Below are 17,127 nucleotides of genomic sequence, written 5' to 3' on the forward strand. Positions count from 1 at the left end.
GCTGGGTTTCAAAGCAACTGACTGATGGGCAGGGATACTGAGTGGTGGGAAATGAAAGCACATACGTCGTCTGTAGCCTTGGATCTTTTCTACCTCGAGTGAAATTGTCTAATCTAGGTCTGGAGATTCAACCTCTTATTGATATTTTCCTTTAATTTGGAATTTTTTTTTTTGGTCACCCCAGTTTGGCCTCATTCCCTTCAACACAGTGACATTAGTACTCCTTATATGGCCTGTTGTGGACCAATTTTCTTCAGCTGTTGCTAAAACTTACTAAAATGCCAGATGTCATGTTGGAAACACGAAACCTGAAAGAAGGTCGTAAATCACAAAAACAAACCATAAAAAAAAAATAATAATAAAATACCCTGAGTGCCGTGCTCTGGAGCTCCTAGCTTCAAGTCTCCTTTTGTTCACCCCTCTGCACAGCGTCCCCCGGCCCTCCCGTCTTTCAGGGCCAAGGGTGGGGGCAGCTCAGCAGTTTCTCACCTAGAGCTTGATTGTTTATTTTGCAGATTCAGAGCAGAGCACTGGTTCAGACTCAGAGGTGCTCACTGAGCGAACCTCCTGCTCCTTCAGCGCTCACGCTGACCTGGCCTCAGGTGCCGCAGGCCCTGTGCCTGCTGCCATGTCCTCCATGGAAGAGATCCAGGTGGAGCTGCAATGCGCTGACCTCTGGAAGAGGTTCCATGACATTGGGACAGAAATGATCATCACCAAAGCCGGGAGGTAAGGATGAGTTTCTTTGGATGGAGAACCAAATCCGCAGACTCCACATATTTTCAGTAGTGTCAGTTAAGCCAGTGCAACTTGCACCCCATTTCCTACCTTGGGACACTTGGTAATGTTGTCCTGTTGCATTTACTGTGATTTGCTATCTTCCTCCAAATACCCAAATAGAAACCACCTCTATTCTCCCAAATATTTTCCACCTACAATGGACATCAGCTGATTCTGTGAACTCATGGTACCCATGGCCAAAAGACCGATTACCAAGGTCAGTGTTTACTCTCACATCCAAAGTTTGCAAGAAGTCTGCTCCCCAAACAATACCTTACATCTTATAAAGTCATTTAAAACAATCAGATGCTTGTGTAAGAATTGTGTGCAGTGTATGGTCTAAGCCCTGCTGGTTGATCCATTGCACTTTGTTGTTGGTTTAAGATTATGAAATTTGAATGGAGATCTGTGGAATCTCTTGCAAAACTGTTTACCTAAAATGATACAATCTACAAAAAGCTCCTCTTGAAAGAGATACTTTTAGTTGAACTATTCCTTTATTGACATCTTTCAATTCTCCACCGTTAGGTATTTGTTTTGTGCTGGATACTCAACATATATTATGTCCTTTAAACACCACAGAAATCCTATGAGGTAGGACATAATCATCCCAGGTATGGACAAGGATGCAAAGACTGGAGGAGGTTAATTCACTGGACTAAGGCACAGGGAGAGTAAGAGATAGTTCCAAAAGTCTACCTAAATTGATGTGGCTCCAAAGCAATGGTGTTATCGACTTATAACTCTGAGCTATTTTTTCTTACATTTTATTATTTAGTTATAGTTGGACACAATACCTTTATTTTATTTATTTATTTGTATCTGATGCTTTGGATCAAACTCAGGGCCTCCCATGCGCTAGGTGAGTGCTCTACCTCTGAGCCGCAATTCCAGCCCCGTAGCTCTGAACTATTAAGAAATGGTTGTGGTTCTCCCGCCTTGGATTCAGAATGAAAATTATTTAGATAAAATTAAAATTGGAATAAGTTTTTGAGAGTATAGAAGTAGCTAATGGAGATAAAAGCAAAACGAATTATGCTACTTTTATATTTTTGGAGTCAGTATACATGGACTCACATGTCATGGTTATATAAAATAAAATATAAATTTAATAACATAAAATGGAAAATGAAATATAAAAATAGAATGAAAGAATATTTTGATTTGGCCCAGTTCACGCACATGCATTTAGGGGAAACCTCTCAATACTATAAACATCATTAAATACGAGGTTAGAATGAATCTGAAACCTTGTTCATTTTCTCTCTCTTCTGGAGCCCTCTTCTTTAAGTTTTAGTAGTGAACAAAACCATCAAAAGTCTTCTTAGGTGGAGCAACTTTGAAGACTTATTCTCAATGCCATCTCTTTCTTGTTACCTGGGTTTTATGTTCTCCTCTTCCATATTTTGTGGTGTTCAGGTTTGAGAGAAAACAAAACAATCCAAGGAAAAAGTTTTTATTTGAAAGTTTTAGTGTTTTGATTTTTGGCAAGAAGATTGGTTTAGAGAGAGGCGAGGCAAATTATTGTATTCTTTGTTTTTTTTCTTTTTGGTCTAGAAGCTTTCCTAGGTGTTAGTTGGTGCTTTCACTTTGCTGATGGGTCTGTGTTTTCTAGTTGCTCTTGTCCTGAGCCCACTCTCTCACCCCTACACTTCAGTGAATTCAGTTCATTTGAGCACCTACTTGACAACTCTTTGGTAGCTGATTTCACCATTTCTTCTGCACATTTCTGTTTTTAAAAATTCACCTCAATACCTGGATATACCCACATAGTCCCTAGCACATACACAGATTATTCCTAACTCCTGATGAAATCTTTTATTTTTATTTTAGTATTTTAATCTGGTGTGTGTTGTGGGTGGGGGGAACGAATTGATCTTGAGGACACTTTACCACTGAGTTACATCCCCAGTCCTTTTAATTTCTTTTTCTGTTTTGGAACAGGGTCTCCCTAAGTTTCCCAGGCTGACTTTGAACTTGTGATTCTCCTGCCTTAGCCTCCCAAGTAGCTGGGATTATTGGTGTGCACTACTGTGCCTGGCCTTTGTTTCTGTACTGGATGGCCTCAGCTATTGCCGCATGTAACTCTCAATTCAGATTATTCTGGACAACTCAGAGACACACCAAAAAGGCTTTCTCTTCTGTGAATTTTCTTCATCCCTTCTTATCCCCCTAGTCAATTTGTTTATTCTCACTTCATTTTCCTTCCTATGTAGTAGCCTTTTTAATTTTAATTCCAACTTGCATTTACTTAGTTATTTTTATCATATATGATTCTTTGTCCTTTTTACTACTCAGATCTTAGTCACCACCCATTTCCCACACCCAAATGAATCCTGTTGATTTAGAGTTACTGCAGTCTATAGAACCCCCCATTGTTGAATATACCAACGCAATCCATGTAGTCAGCACCATGGACAGAGGTGCTTCTAGGGATTATTGGGTTGAGAAGACAAAAAACGACTGACCTAAATTTAAGCCATAAAATTAACACCAAACACAACTCCTTTTGTGAAATATGAAAGATTAATATTTCTCCAGAGTATTCTGACTCCACTTGATATTCTGTGCTAAAATGCCAAAAGGAAAAACAATGCTTGCCAAGCTGTTAAGGGAATTCAACTTCAGTCATAGAATTTTAAACAGGGAGGCACCTTAGAGATGATCTCATCCCTTTACTTTGTTTTATAGGTGACAGGGCTAGAGACTTATTCAAATTCACTCAGCTCATTTATCTTAGAGCTTGGATACTGGGAAGGGATGGGTAGCTTCTCCATTTGAGGTCGCAAGACTGTTCCAGACAAAGCAGGTATAAAACTTAAAGACATTAAACCCCTTTTCTTGAAGTCATCAAGACAAAAGCAAAATCAGTTTCTTTCAGGGTAATGCAACCTCTGTAGGTGACTGAAAAGAACCACATTTCCTTACCTCAGGAAGTAGGTGAGAGGACTTTGTGTCTATCTCTGGAGAGATGCTGTCCAATCATACATACACACAGGGCAATTGTGAGCCACTCTTCCTGAGGAGGGAATTACTGATCTGTATTTAAATGTGTTAACCAAGTTTTTCAAATTTTTGGAAAGAGTTAAGGTGGATCAAACTGTCTATTGTGAATGTTAGATTTGGCCATTGAGTAGCCAGCCATCATATTTTAATAGCCCACCACAAAACTAAAATGTAAAGCTTTCTATAAGGGTAGGGGAAAAAAATCTAAAATGATTTAACCAACAGAAGCTTCTGAACAGTAATAAAGTGGGAAAGAAGGAATGGTTATATGTTATATTTTGCAACTATTTAAGAATTAGCCATCATCCTTATTGAAGGTGTGTGATCCCTTTTGTATCCCTCAAATATCATGATATCATCGACTTACTGACAGAGGACATTTACTCCTGGATTGTTTTTCCTGGATAAGTAGGGAATGTGTGGCTTGCATAGAGAGCATATCCTGTAATCGACCAGCATACATTTGGAAGATGGCTGTCTGAGGTCAGAGTATGGTCTATGGCCGTGAAATGGAGCAAAGCCAATTAGGCCATATGTGGATCAAGCTTGTGACCTTGACCTCATTAGCACTGTGCTTTGCCCAGCTCCACTAACTAGCCCCAGATGGTTAAGCTTAATGCAGCATTCTGTGTACAAGTACCCTACAGCATATTCAAGGCAATCCAAAATTTTGAACTGAGCACTTTTTATGTCTGGCTCGATGCAAAAGAGCTTGGTGTTTTTCTTCTTTCTTATGGATAAAGAATGGTGAACTTTATTCTAGACTTGTTGAAACCCAATACCTCTTTTGGTCTGCTCACTCTCCTCCTCTCCTCAATTATGAGAGAAGTTGTAAAGTGCCATATCCTGACCTCACCGGCTTTGGCAAGTTTAACAAGCCATTGTGGTAGAAACAAGGTAGTGCCCAGAGGCCACTAGAATTCATTTGGTATTTGCTCCTTATTCCACAGGGTCCTTCCTCTGACACACACGTTGACAGCCTGAGAACTTGCAGAAATGTTCCTACAGTTTTATGAATTGAAAGGAACTTTGGTGGACTTTTTTTGGGGGGGCGGGGAGGACTGATAGCACCTTCACTTTTTCTCATTTCTTTGTTGAGATTATTTTTAGAGTGACGATTTAAAAATAAACTCAGTCTGTCAAACATATTTTACAATCCCCTACAATAAATTGTCAAAAGTCCCCTGGATAATAAGAAGTAGGTAAATTATTGTGTTTATCTTTGTGACGATTATAGCTAATAGGAAATGTTGTGTGGAGACATGCTTATACCCTTTCCCCCAAACACATATATTACATTAAAGATTAATTAAAAATATAAAGCAGATATAGGGCATGGCAGAACCTCTTGAGTGAATGAATGAATCGTCAAATAAGGCAATTTAAACTAAGAATAGATGTTGTTTCAGCAATATCGGTCTCCACCATATTTCATAGTGATCATTTTCAGAGCGAAAACCAAATCAACAATCTTTAAAACTTAGGAGTAGGTTAGACTTTTACTCCTGGTGCCCCCCCCCCCACTCTGAAGAGCTTATTTCCTGTTCCTTTTCACAGGAGGATGTTTCCTGCCATGAGAGTGAAAATCACTGGCCTGGATCCACACCAGCAGTACTACATAGCAATGGACATTGTACCTGTGGACAATAAAAGATACAGGTAGGAATGGAGGGAATTGCCAGCATGCCAAGACAGTTCTTTAAACTCATTAGGTGAAACATTTTAACAGTGCACGCTGTACAGGGAACAAGGATATGCCAATGGCTTGTGGCAGAGTATCAGGCAGGAAGTGGTAGCTAGAGGGAGGAAATAAGAAACAGGGCTCAGTAATAGTTTGATCTTGAATCCTTTCTAGGTCTCCAGGCAGAAAAGGAATTTATAGTGTCTCTTAGGGCAGCAAGTGTTTAAATGTATCTTGAGCCTAAAATGAATATAGTTAACATTAAAACTGATTAAAATCTCAAATAATTTGATTTGTGAAATGCTAAATGAGTTGGATTGAATTATTTTGGAGAATGGAAGGGGAAATGGGCCAGTGTAGCATATTCAATCACACACCTAATAGATGAAGAATTGGGTAAGACCTCAAGAAGAACACCTAGTTAGTGAGAATTATTGTCCTTAATATGGGTATGGGTTTGCTAGATAGTGTTCTCTCAATGCCACTAAAATCCATCATCATCTCCATGTCTCTTGGATGACTTGTATGCAGTTCTTATTAAAAAAAAAAAAAAAGCTGCCAAGCTTCTTTAGCATTTTAGAAAGCTAGGCATGGTGGTGCATGCCTGTAATCCCAGCTACTCAGGAGACTGTAGCAGGAGGATCACAAGTTAGAAGCTAGCCTTGCAATTTAGTGAGAACCTGTCTCAAAATGCAAAATAAATAAAGGACTGGGGATGTAGTTCAGTGGTAAAGCACCTCTGGATTCAATCCCCAGTACCAAGAAAAAAAAATCCTAGTCAAATCATTAAATCAAAGCTTATTTTTAAATATCCAAAGTTGGAAAACTTGGCCCCAAACCTATGAATTTGAAGGCCAGGATAGGGGAAGAGAACTGGTCAAGAGACACAAGGCCCGGATTGCAGGACTTAAAAGAGAAGATGCTTCCGGTATGTTTTAAAGGATCTTGGAGGTTGTAATCTGGACTGAGTGCCTCTGTGTGCCAAGGTCCAGGTCTCACATGATCCTTTGGAACTGAGAAGCAAGGAAGCACCAGATCCCTGGAGATGGCTTTTCAGTACCACGGGGAAGCTCAGGGGTCTAGAAAACTGATCTCTTCTACTGCCAACAACATTTCGTGTTCAGTGGTGTTTATGGGAAAATAATGTGGAAGATGATCAATCTCAAAATGAGGCTCCTAATAGATTTTGGTGGTATTTGTAGGAATGGTTGCACAGAGGACCTCCGTTCTCCTAGAAACACTCGGAATTCAGGCTCTCAGCAAGAAAATGGTTAACGAGGAGAGACTTAGAGGGTATCTACACATGGCTGCCTTTTATAGAACAATATGGAAGATGTTTTTAATAAGGAACCAAATCCCGAACAAGTGGCCAAGGGATTATATGGTTTACATTTGGAAGGTGAAAGGTTGCAGTAAAATACCTCTTCCCTAGCTAGACACGCGGGCTCAGGATGCCTGTGCGCACACAGGGGTGCACGGCAAGGAGAGGGAGAAGAAAGGAAAAGGACTGTGAGAACGTTTCCCCCACCAGAGATGTAGCTTTGATCATTGACTACAACATTTCTCGGCCCTCCTCCGCTCTGTTCCCTTGTCCATTTCCATGTCAGTCCCATTTCCCCCGGATACCTACCTGCCTTTCTCTTTTTCTCATTTATATTCTCTACCTCATTCCTGTTACTTCTCCATTCTTGTCATCTCTTTGTCCTCATCCCTCTCTGCATCTGTCTCTAAATTCTCTGCTCTCCCTCTCTGTCTCAGATACGTGTATCACAGCTCCAAGTGGATGGTGGCTGGCAATGCAGATTCCCCTGTGCCTCCCAGGGTTTACATACACCCGGATTCTCTTGCTTCTGGAGACACCTGGATGAGACAGGTGGTCAGTTTCGACAAACTCAAGCTGACCAACAATGAGTTGGATGATCAAGGACATGTGAGTTAAAGAATTGTAACTTCCTCTGCCTCCCTCTTCCCCTTTCTGCTTTAGAGCTGACTAACTCCAGGCTCTATCAAGTAGATACAAGAATCATTCTGCCACTTTAAGTCATTTTAAGCAAGTGAGCACAAAAATTTTTATTTTTAAATCCAGTTAAATTTCATTTATTACAAATCTAACATTTAGCAAACATCTGCTACGCATCAGCTTGTGTTTATCAGACAAAGTCCTTTTGCTCCGGGGACTTAACGGTTCAGTCAGGGAAGCAAGACAGAAACACAAGACAAATTAAACAATGGCAGAAGAAATCACAACATTCAGTAGAATAACTCACGGGGCAATAAACTAAGGGAATGAATGACAGTTTTGGCTGATTTGTTAAGAAATTTGTGAATTTACAAGAGAACACCAAGTCTCAAGGTTTTGCAGATATAATTGGAGGAACTGATGTTATTAATTTATCTCTGGCAAGGAAACATATACTGAATTTTCACTCATTGCAAGAATCCATACTGGGGGCTATGGCAAGATTGAAGAAGCTAAAACCATGGCTCCTATCTTCAAGGAAATGATGGATTTCTGAAGGAATGAGAACACACACCATTTATACTCACATGACATGAAAGAATGTCCATAAATTCAGTAATGAGTGCAAATAATAGCATATGGGATTTAAAGATAGCATGAACCTATGCTGAAAATGTGAAACTGGAGGGAACAGCCTGTCACACAGCAGAGGTTCTGAGACCTGTTAGTGGACTGTTGTGCTCTGGTGCTAGAACAGTCATTCAGCATTTTTCCAATTAAAGCAAACAAATTGCATCTACCATCCATGGGAGGGATGCTTTGCGGCATGTTTCCACACAATGCTCTCTATTGACTTAGTCCTTCCTATGGTGGGTGAGTACATTGGTTTCCAGTTTCTGTACATCTCACCCCCAATCTGTATCCTTTCCATAATGTCCCACCTTGGGTTTATTTTGCATGAGAACTTGAAAAGATAGAGGGACCTTGAAACCAAACCTAGCGTAATGTGTCCTTTTCTCATTTCAGATCATTCTGCACTCAATGCACAAATACCAGCCTCGAGTTCATGTGATTCGCAAGGACTTCAGCAGTGACCTTTCGCCCACCAAGCCTGTCCCTGTGGGGGATGGGGTGAAAACATTCAACTTCCCCGAGACTGTGTTCACCACAGTCACAGCGTATCAGAACCAGCAGGTAAGAGGCTGCCCCTGAGTGTCTCTGCTTTTAAAGGAGCTTATTCTTCCTTTTGGTCAGAAATGCTTAGTTCTTCTCCACAGCAGTGGGTAGACAGAATGAGAAACGCTAGACTTCAGTGCACAAAGGGCCCTGGGGGTGACAATACAGCAGTGCCTGGAGACAGCAGGTGTATCTTCATTTAGACCAGACCTTTTTTTTTTTTTTTTTTTTTTTTTTTTTTGTACTGGGGATTGAACTCAGGGGCACTCGACCACTGAACCACGTTCCCTGCCCTATTTTGTATTTTATTTAGAGACAGGGTCTCACTGAGTTGCTTAGTGCCTTGCCTTTGCTGAGGCTGGCTTTGAACTCATGATCCTCCTGTCTTAGCCTCCCAAAGCACTGGGATTACAAGGCGTGCACTGTCATGCCTGGCCAGAGACACTGTTCTTGACCAAGAGGACCAAACCTCCTGAGATATCCTCATGTCTCTCTGTATTTGTACATGTGCTCATGACCTCTTCCACATCCTGTCAAGCAATCCTCATCGTTTGGAATTCCTTTGTGATTCCTTCCCTCGTATCTGAAGTTTTCCGTGTATTGCTCTACCCAGTCTACATCAGCCATCGAGCCCATCAAACTCTTTAAGACTCACCACTTCCATTTACACTTGAGGATTAAATTTACCTCCATATGATCACCAGCCACCTCCTAAGATCTCTTTTAAGTTTTTATGTCTGCAATACACTAATTCACCCTATGAATATTTATTGAGGTGTTACTATGTTTCAGCCTTAGTAGAGAAATAGAGCTGATCAGGATGATTCTTTTCCTTAAGAAAAATTTTCAGTTGAGTGAAAGTTTATAAATACATGATGATGATACAGTGGAATAATTTTTCATGACAAACATGTGGAAGGGATGTTTCTTGGTTTGGGGAATAAGGAACTTTTCTCGGAATTGTGACACTTTTTCTGAAATTGACACACACTTAGGAACTAGCCAGATTAATGCAGGAGATGTGTGGATGGGGGAGGAGCAGAGGAAGTCACATCTGTAATTACTGTGGGCTTCTAAACATTGTTCTTCTTTTGAAGAGAATGTGGCTGGATGGATTTAAAAGTGGTCTTTATGAAATTCTCTACAAGTTGCATGTGACACCTATTTTTGTAAATCACATTTTATCTTTTGGCATATTGTCTAATTAAAAGGATCCTGTAGTGAATCCTTTTCTGAAGCACAGAGATTTTTGTTTATCTTGATTATGAATCAGCATATTTTTATTTGTTGCCTGCTCAAAGCAAAATGAACTTATACTATTATAATTAATATCATTTGTATTGGATACTTTGTTTTGTGCTCAAAGCAAGTGAGGAAAACATTTATATACTAGTTTTCCTCAAATAATTTATTTAAAAATTTAATAAATAACAAATTTAATAAATAACATTTATATACTAATTATTTATTAAATACTATGTGCTAGACAGGTGATGGTGAGTTATGTGATCTTTGGCTCAGAGAGCAAGAATATTTCTGTCTTTTCTGGTTTAACTGTACAATATTCCTTAGAGTTTTTTACCCTCAGAGGAATTTGATACATGATAATTCCTTAGTCTAGTAAAGGTCCCATACTCTATGAATGTCAGACTTTCTCAGGAGGCATAAAGTGTTTTCAACTTCAGATGGTCCTTGTGGTGCCACATTTGATCCAAGGTAGAAGAGCTTTAGTTTATTTTGTGTGTGATTTATAAATTATTAAACACATTCTCAAACACTTTAGATAGTGGAATTTCAGAGGCCAAAGGACGGCCATACAGGAAACTTTAATAATCGAGATTTTTCAAGCTCTGATACAAGACAAAACAGCAACATAGGTATGGCTTTTGTAATAACAGGAACCTTGGGATTAACCCTGGCTCAGAAGAGGGAAAATAAGAGTCTAAGTACTTTGAGCCAGGTACAGTGGTGCATGTCTGTAATCCCAGTGACTTGGGAGCCTGAGGTGGGTGGATTGCAAATTCAAAGACAGCCTCAGCAACGGCGAGGCACTAAGCAACTCAATGAGACCTTGTCTCTAAATAAACTACAGAATAAGGCTGGGGATGTAGCTCAGTGGTCTAGTACACCTGAGTTCAGTCCCCAGTTCTCCCTACCTCTCCAAAAAAAGAGTCTAAATACTTTGAGTAACTGATTGAATTTTTCCAGGATAACCCCAGATACTATTTTAATCATTAGTTTCTCATGAGGGTAGTGATGTAGCAATAAATATTCTGACTTTAGGACTTAGTTTGTAGAACAAACTAAAACCCTGAAGAGTGGACATTGTATGACTTCAATGAGGTCAGTTCTAGAGGTCAGGGGAGGCACTATTGCAAACAAGCTAAAAGTCAGAAATTACAGCTTTTTTTCGGCAATGAAAGAGGACCAAACATGGGGACTTGAAATTCCTTTCCCTTCCTGCACTTTCTCTTGGTGTAGGCCTTTAACACCTGAGTACATTCCACACAGATAAATATTTTGCCTACATCTGGGCTGAGGAGGGGGCAGAATGCCATGTTTAAGGTCATGTAATCTGGCAGCAGATAAACCTGGTTTGATTTCTGACCTTTCCAGTGACAAATTGTGTGACCCTAAGTAAGTTCCTCAGACCCCTTTCACTTGTGTTTCCTGGCCTGAAAATGTGCCTGCCTCATAGAGGCATGAGGACTAAATTCACCCACAGAGACCTGGCATACAATTAGTGGTAGTCAGCCTGCATTGCTCGGTGACTGGGGCTACCTAGGAGCAAGGCAGAGTGGCTGATAGAGGTGAGTTTAAAGGGTGAATTGCTCATTAAGACAGAAAATGGATTGTTGGGAATTGGAGGAGCTACGGTTGGCTCTAGAAGGGATTATGATCAATAGGTTAACTGGTTTGGTCTCTCTGTCCTCATGTCCTATTGATGAATTCATGATGTGCTGACATTCAAAATAGATGAGTCAAACTCAACTCTGCTCATTTTGAGATCAAGATAACAGCTTTCGCCTGTTCAACAAGCCCCAGTCCCTGGATAAATCAACAAGCACGATTGTTTAACATTCCCTTTGGCTGCGTAGATATGATTTAATATAATACATTGCCTTCTAATAAAAAAAATAACCACAGGTTTTTCCCCCAGGAAAACTGAGGCCTGTATCCTATAGGTTGGAGCCATTACCTAACAGTAAATTTCAGACTTGTACTAAAGACCTGGGAAGCAGCAATTGTTCTCTTTTGTGAGCTGAATTCACCGATTGCTGTGTTTTTATTCCCTTTGACATTATAGAATGTTTACTTTGCCCATTTCTTTTTAAGGGAAGGGTTAGGAGGTCTATTGAGAGTGAAGAGAATGAAAGCCAGTGGTAGGTCCTCAGTGTCCGCAGGACACTTGTTGGGAGGAACTCAGGGAAGGAAGGACAGGGAACTGAAATAACTGAAATGTCTCCAACCTTCCTAAGGAAAAGCAGTATCTTGTTCCAGAGACGGCAACGTACTAGACAGCAATTGGAGACCTGGGCTTTGTTCCTGAAATTTTCACTAGCTCTCTATGTCATTCTGAGCAAGTTATATGACTGTCTCTCTCTCTAGTCTTCCCATTCTTCTAGAATAAGGAGTTGGCCTATGGTTTCCAAAGTCCCTGATAACTCTGGAATTCTAATTTCTTCTTTTTTTTTCTGCATGATTTTTAATGAGGATCAGAAGCAATTTGTCACCCTCAAACTGAGGCCAAAACACCTGTTTTTCAAATGTTGAAAATTATTAGAATTCTGTAAACATTCATGTTTCTGAACATTCATGTCTATAAACAATTTAAGAAACTCCTACAATATTCTGGACCAATACATTCTTAGCAACTCCACATTTGAAGAGGTAGGAATATCCTGTTTTGCTTCTGAGAAAAATGTTCCCAATTCTTCTATTCATTTTTGACCCTTCCAATCCTTCCTGTCATTAAAGTCTGTTTCGGATGGCTTCCTGTTTGTCTCTCAGGTGGGAAACCTGACTTTCCATGTGCAATCCGCTTCTAGACTCTGCTTCTACTGACAGAATATATATTTTTTCCCCTAATCTCATTGCTTCTGCCCTTATCTGGCCCTGCACTCCCCATACCTTTGCCTCCCAACATCACTTCCAATCAAGTCGCCTGGACTGCAAGCAGAATGTCTCAAGATCCATTCCATACATCATTGCTAGATAGATCTTGCTAAAGCACAGCACTGATTGCATCAATTATCTATGAAAAATTGTCCATGACCCCTTAGGGCCTGGGCAGTAAAGTCCAGGATCTCACGTCTTTTCGTGAATGTCCTCTGTACCTAGTCATAAACTTAATTTCTAGGTTCATTTCCATTTCTTTCATCATTTATCTGTAGGAGTGCAGTAGTTTGATTTTTACTGTTGAACGTTGTAGCTGCTTTGCTTCTTCTCCATGTAGTTTTCTCTCCCAGGCATGTTCTTCCCCCTCATCGTTATCTAGCTGGATTCCTTCTGCTCTGGAAGTTTGTTGAAAACGCCACCCCCTGCAACCTCTACCTTTTTCAGCTGCCCATGAGCTCTGCCTCCTGCTGGGGCACTGTCCTCTCTCATGGCCCCTTGTCACATTACAGTGTTAGTATGAGAACCTTAGTATGTGTGTGTCCAATCTTCCTCTCAATTTTGACCTTTTGGAGATGAATGTACCTTTTCCGAAAAATATGGTGTGTGATATGGTAGAGAATACTAATTGGGAGTTTAGAGAGTTGCATTTCTAGACCCAACTCTGCAGCGGATGGACAGTACAGTACAGCCTTTGACAAATCACTCTACCTTGAGATTCTCATTCACAAATTGATGGCTTGGTCTGAATCAGTGTCTGTCTATGGAGAATTTTTTTATGGTACCATGAAAAATGAGAAAAATAAAGCCAATATAGAGACTTTTTATAGATGTAAATATTCAAGTTAATAGGACTAATCATTATTCTGTTTTCTGATATATAATGTCATCTGTTTTGTAAAATAGCAGGACAGTAGAGAGATATTGATTTCTTTATATGGTAGAACAAAAAAAATTGGGATATAAATGTTGAAGCCTCAAATATTGGGGAGGGATTAGAATTGGCCTGTGAAGTTCTAAAGCCCAGAACTATAAGTTAAGATGAAGGATTCTGGCATGTCCATAATTCTAAGATACTTGCATCTGTCCCAGAGCACATGGCACTGATACATGCTTTGCAAATGACTGTATACCTGAGTGAATGATTAGCTAACATGCCACCACTTCTGGTTTCTGTACACATCTGCACTTCTGCTTCTTTGGATATGAAGTGTGAATGAAGTGTTTTGATTTTCATGGCTATTTTATGCTTTTCCATCCTATCTTCATATCCTTGCTGCCTAACCTGTAGATCTCAGGGTTTCTAGAATTCTGAAGTTGTTATTTACTATTATTTGCTCTCATGATGCCAACTCAATAAGTCTGCGGAAGGGGGAAAGGTATACCATGTCCAGAATCTCATTGTGGAGAGTAGGTTGGTAGAGTGGGAATAAAGGTGACTTAATACCTTCTGCTTTTTCTTGGAAGACACGGATACTGTGTGTCCTTATGGATTCAGTGGGGGAATTTCCATTGCAGTATTTGTCTTCTCTATGGGAAAAGACTGCTCAACGTTCATTTTTTCCTTTTCCCAAACAGGAAACTAGATTTCAAAAAGACGTAGCCCCGTTTTCCCCAGGTTACAATCTTATTTCTTGATGAGAATTGGCTACATGAACCAGATTGGAATTCTGAAACCACCGCCAGGTTTGTGGAAGCAGATCCTATAGGATTTCTGAGTCACTCATTATATCCTGTACTCTAGAGCCAGTTTTGCTTTACCTTTCCAACTAAATCAATGCAGATTTTTTTTTTTTTTGTATAAGCTAAGGTTTTTTTTTTTTTAATTTTTTTTTCCTCGGATTGATGGAAAACCATTCAAGCAGTATGGGAAAAAAATAAGAAAAACTCAGAGATTGCTAATAAGGAAAGGCCCTTTTAGCCTCAGTTCTGTAAAATCATATGCAGGTTATTCAAGGTTCACTTTCTTTGGAAACTGTGCTGTTTAAGTCTGCTCTGTGCACTGTGAGAGAAACCTTATTTATTAACTGCTTCTATGTTGCTATGTAAAAATGTCAGTGGCAATGATTAAAATTAGTGGTAGCAAGTCAACACCCACCCCCACTTTGCACAGTCTTCAATAACTAAGAAGAAACAAATCAGTATGAAAGGTTATGGAAAGAAAATCAGTGGGGGAAAAAATCCTGCTTCACAGCCTCTCTATCTTCTGTCTTCACTTTATCACTGGACCACGTCTAGGCACTACAGCTGTGAATAGTGTTAGCTGCATGGGGAGTTGATAGACCTTGTTCTGATTGGAAGGACATTGAACATTTCTATTTGTAATGCCTGTAGTGAAAGTAAGTAAAACTAAGAGAGTTGTTAGGTCTAGACTCTCTAAATCTTGTCATGGCTTCAAGACTGCTGATCCCTGGTTCTCACTTAGTCATTCATTCACTCAGTATTTATTGAACAAATATCTATTGAGGAACAGTATGTGCCATAGTAGGTTCTGCTTAATAAGTTGGAATCTAAAATAGATATGGGTCCTATTTTCAGTTCAAAGGAGAGAGAGTGAGTAATATGTAAATAAAAAAAGAAGTATATGATTATCAATTAGGTCAAGAGCAAAGATGGAATTAGAGAAGGTGCACTTAAGCTGGGTGTGGTGGTGCATGCCTGTAATACCAGCTACTCAGGAGGTTGAAACAGGAGGGTTGCAGATTTGAGGCACAGATTTGAGGCCAACCTTAACAAATTAGTGAGGCCCTAAGTAACTTAGTGAGATCCTGTTTCAAAATAAAAAAAATAAAAAGGATTGGGGATGTGGCTTAGTGGCTAGGCATCCCTGGATTCAATCCCTAGTACCAAAAAGAAAAAAAAAGTTGCACTTAAAATGTTAAAAAGATGAATAGGTATCCTATTTTGGAGGGGGATGATCAGAAGCCATTTCTTAGGACATAATGTTTAGATTGAGACTTAGAGCCCTGAGTCAGTTATGTGAAAAGTAGAGTGCACGGATAGTGCAAGGGTGAACGCCTCATGCAGGGAAAGAGCTCAGCACATTCCAGTGCTGAGAGCAGCTCAGTTTGGCTGGAGCCTTTGGACCAAGGCATAGGAATGGGGTTGGTGTTGGAGAGTGAGCTGGAGGCAGCCTCCATAAGGAGCTTGCACTGAATTCTGCACAGTGGTTGGCCCCGAGAGAACGTCATGATCCAGGTATGCATTAGCAGAGATTACCTGGGCTGCTGCATAGAGAAGAGATTGGACAGCAACAGGAGCGGAAGAAAGGAGATCAGTTTTGAGGTCATTCAGAGTAGTTCAGTCAAGAGATGATAAGTACAGAAAAGTACAGATAAGACAGTCATATTTGGCTCTAATTGTTAAGTGTAATTGTGAAGTAGGATTAAAAATTAACTAGTCGAATGTGCTCTCTTTCTGGGTGTAGACAAATATATAGAACATATGTAGCTATATAAAATAATACATATATATACATACATGTATACATTTCTATAGCTGCTTCTTATAAAAATCCCTGGATCATATATTAGGGTAAGGGACAGTGTAACTTTATACTTCTTCTTTGGGTCAGTATCCCTTTGTGTAACTTGAGTCATTTTGGGTGTGTTTAGTTTTTGTTATTTTGCCCCTTCTCTGCTGTATTCCGTGACCTCTAGTTGTATGTTGCATACGCAGGCTAGAGGTAACATATTTTTGTATTATTTTCATGGTTGCTTTGGTCCCTGTGCTATTCACTAGGTTTACTGTCCTCTGCTGTGGGGTATCTGGTCTGATCTTCCTTGGTTCCCTGATGCCGATAAGTTCTGCTGCTAAGAGATTTCTGAAATTGAACTTTGTATTCTTGCCTTGGTCAGGGCCTCATGGGTCTCCCTTGCTAGCTCAGCCTCACCTCAGGTCTTACCCAGGCCCTCTGTTTGACTGCTATTGAGGCTGTAGCACATCTGTGTCAGGGCCAGCCACCCCTAAGAGTATATGGAGGTCACTCTGCCAGTTTCCTAAGTCTCTTGGAGTTGAGAGCTAAGGCACATGACGTCTAACTGCTTGCTTTCCCCTTTCTGTCTTCACTATGGTATGGGAAGGGAGGATTTTATTTTATTTTATTTTTTTTTGGTCCTAGGGATTGAACCCAGGACCTCAAACACACTAGGCTAGCATTCTACCATTGAGTATATTTCCAGCCCTTTTTATTATAATATTTTAAATTTTGAGACAGCGTCTTGCTAAGTTGCCCAAGCTGGCCTTGAACTTGTGATCTTCCTGCCTCAACTTCATCAGTAGCTGAGATTATGGGTGTTTACCACTACACCCAGTTCAGAGGGAAAGGATTTTTTAACTTCCTTTTCTACCTGATAAGAATTCACCTTTTATTATATCCTTGCCTTCCACGGGACAGCAAGCCTTACGG

General features: G+C 40.1%; 1 protein-coding gene across 3 annotated transcripts in view; it reads left to right on the plus strand.

Moving 5' to 3' along the window:
• The window catches only part of TBX15 (T-box transcription factor 15), a 110,616-nt gene that overhangs the window by 57,437 nt on the left and 36,052 nt on the right, over positions 1-17,127 (plus strand). For all 3 annotated transcript variants that reach the window (XM_081306086.1, XM_081306087.1, XM_081306088.1), the window contains 4 exons: positions 516-729; positions 5,344-5,445; positions 7,226-7,397; positions 8,454-8,621. In XM_081306086.1, the coding sequence (XP_081162212.1) occupies positions 516-729; positions 5,344-5,445; positions 7,226-7,397; positions 8,454-8,621 (656 nt within the window). The remainder of the gene's footprint in view (positions 1-515; positions 730-5,343; positions 5,446-7,225; positions 7,398-8,453; positions 8,622-17,127) is intronic.

Source organism: Spermophilus citellus (genome assembly GCF_964194105.1).
Source record: "Spermophilus citellus genome assembly, chromosome: 9".
Lineage (NCBI taxonomy): Eukaryota > Metazoa > Chordata > Mammalia > Rodentia > Sciuridae > Spermophilus > Spermophilus citellus.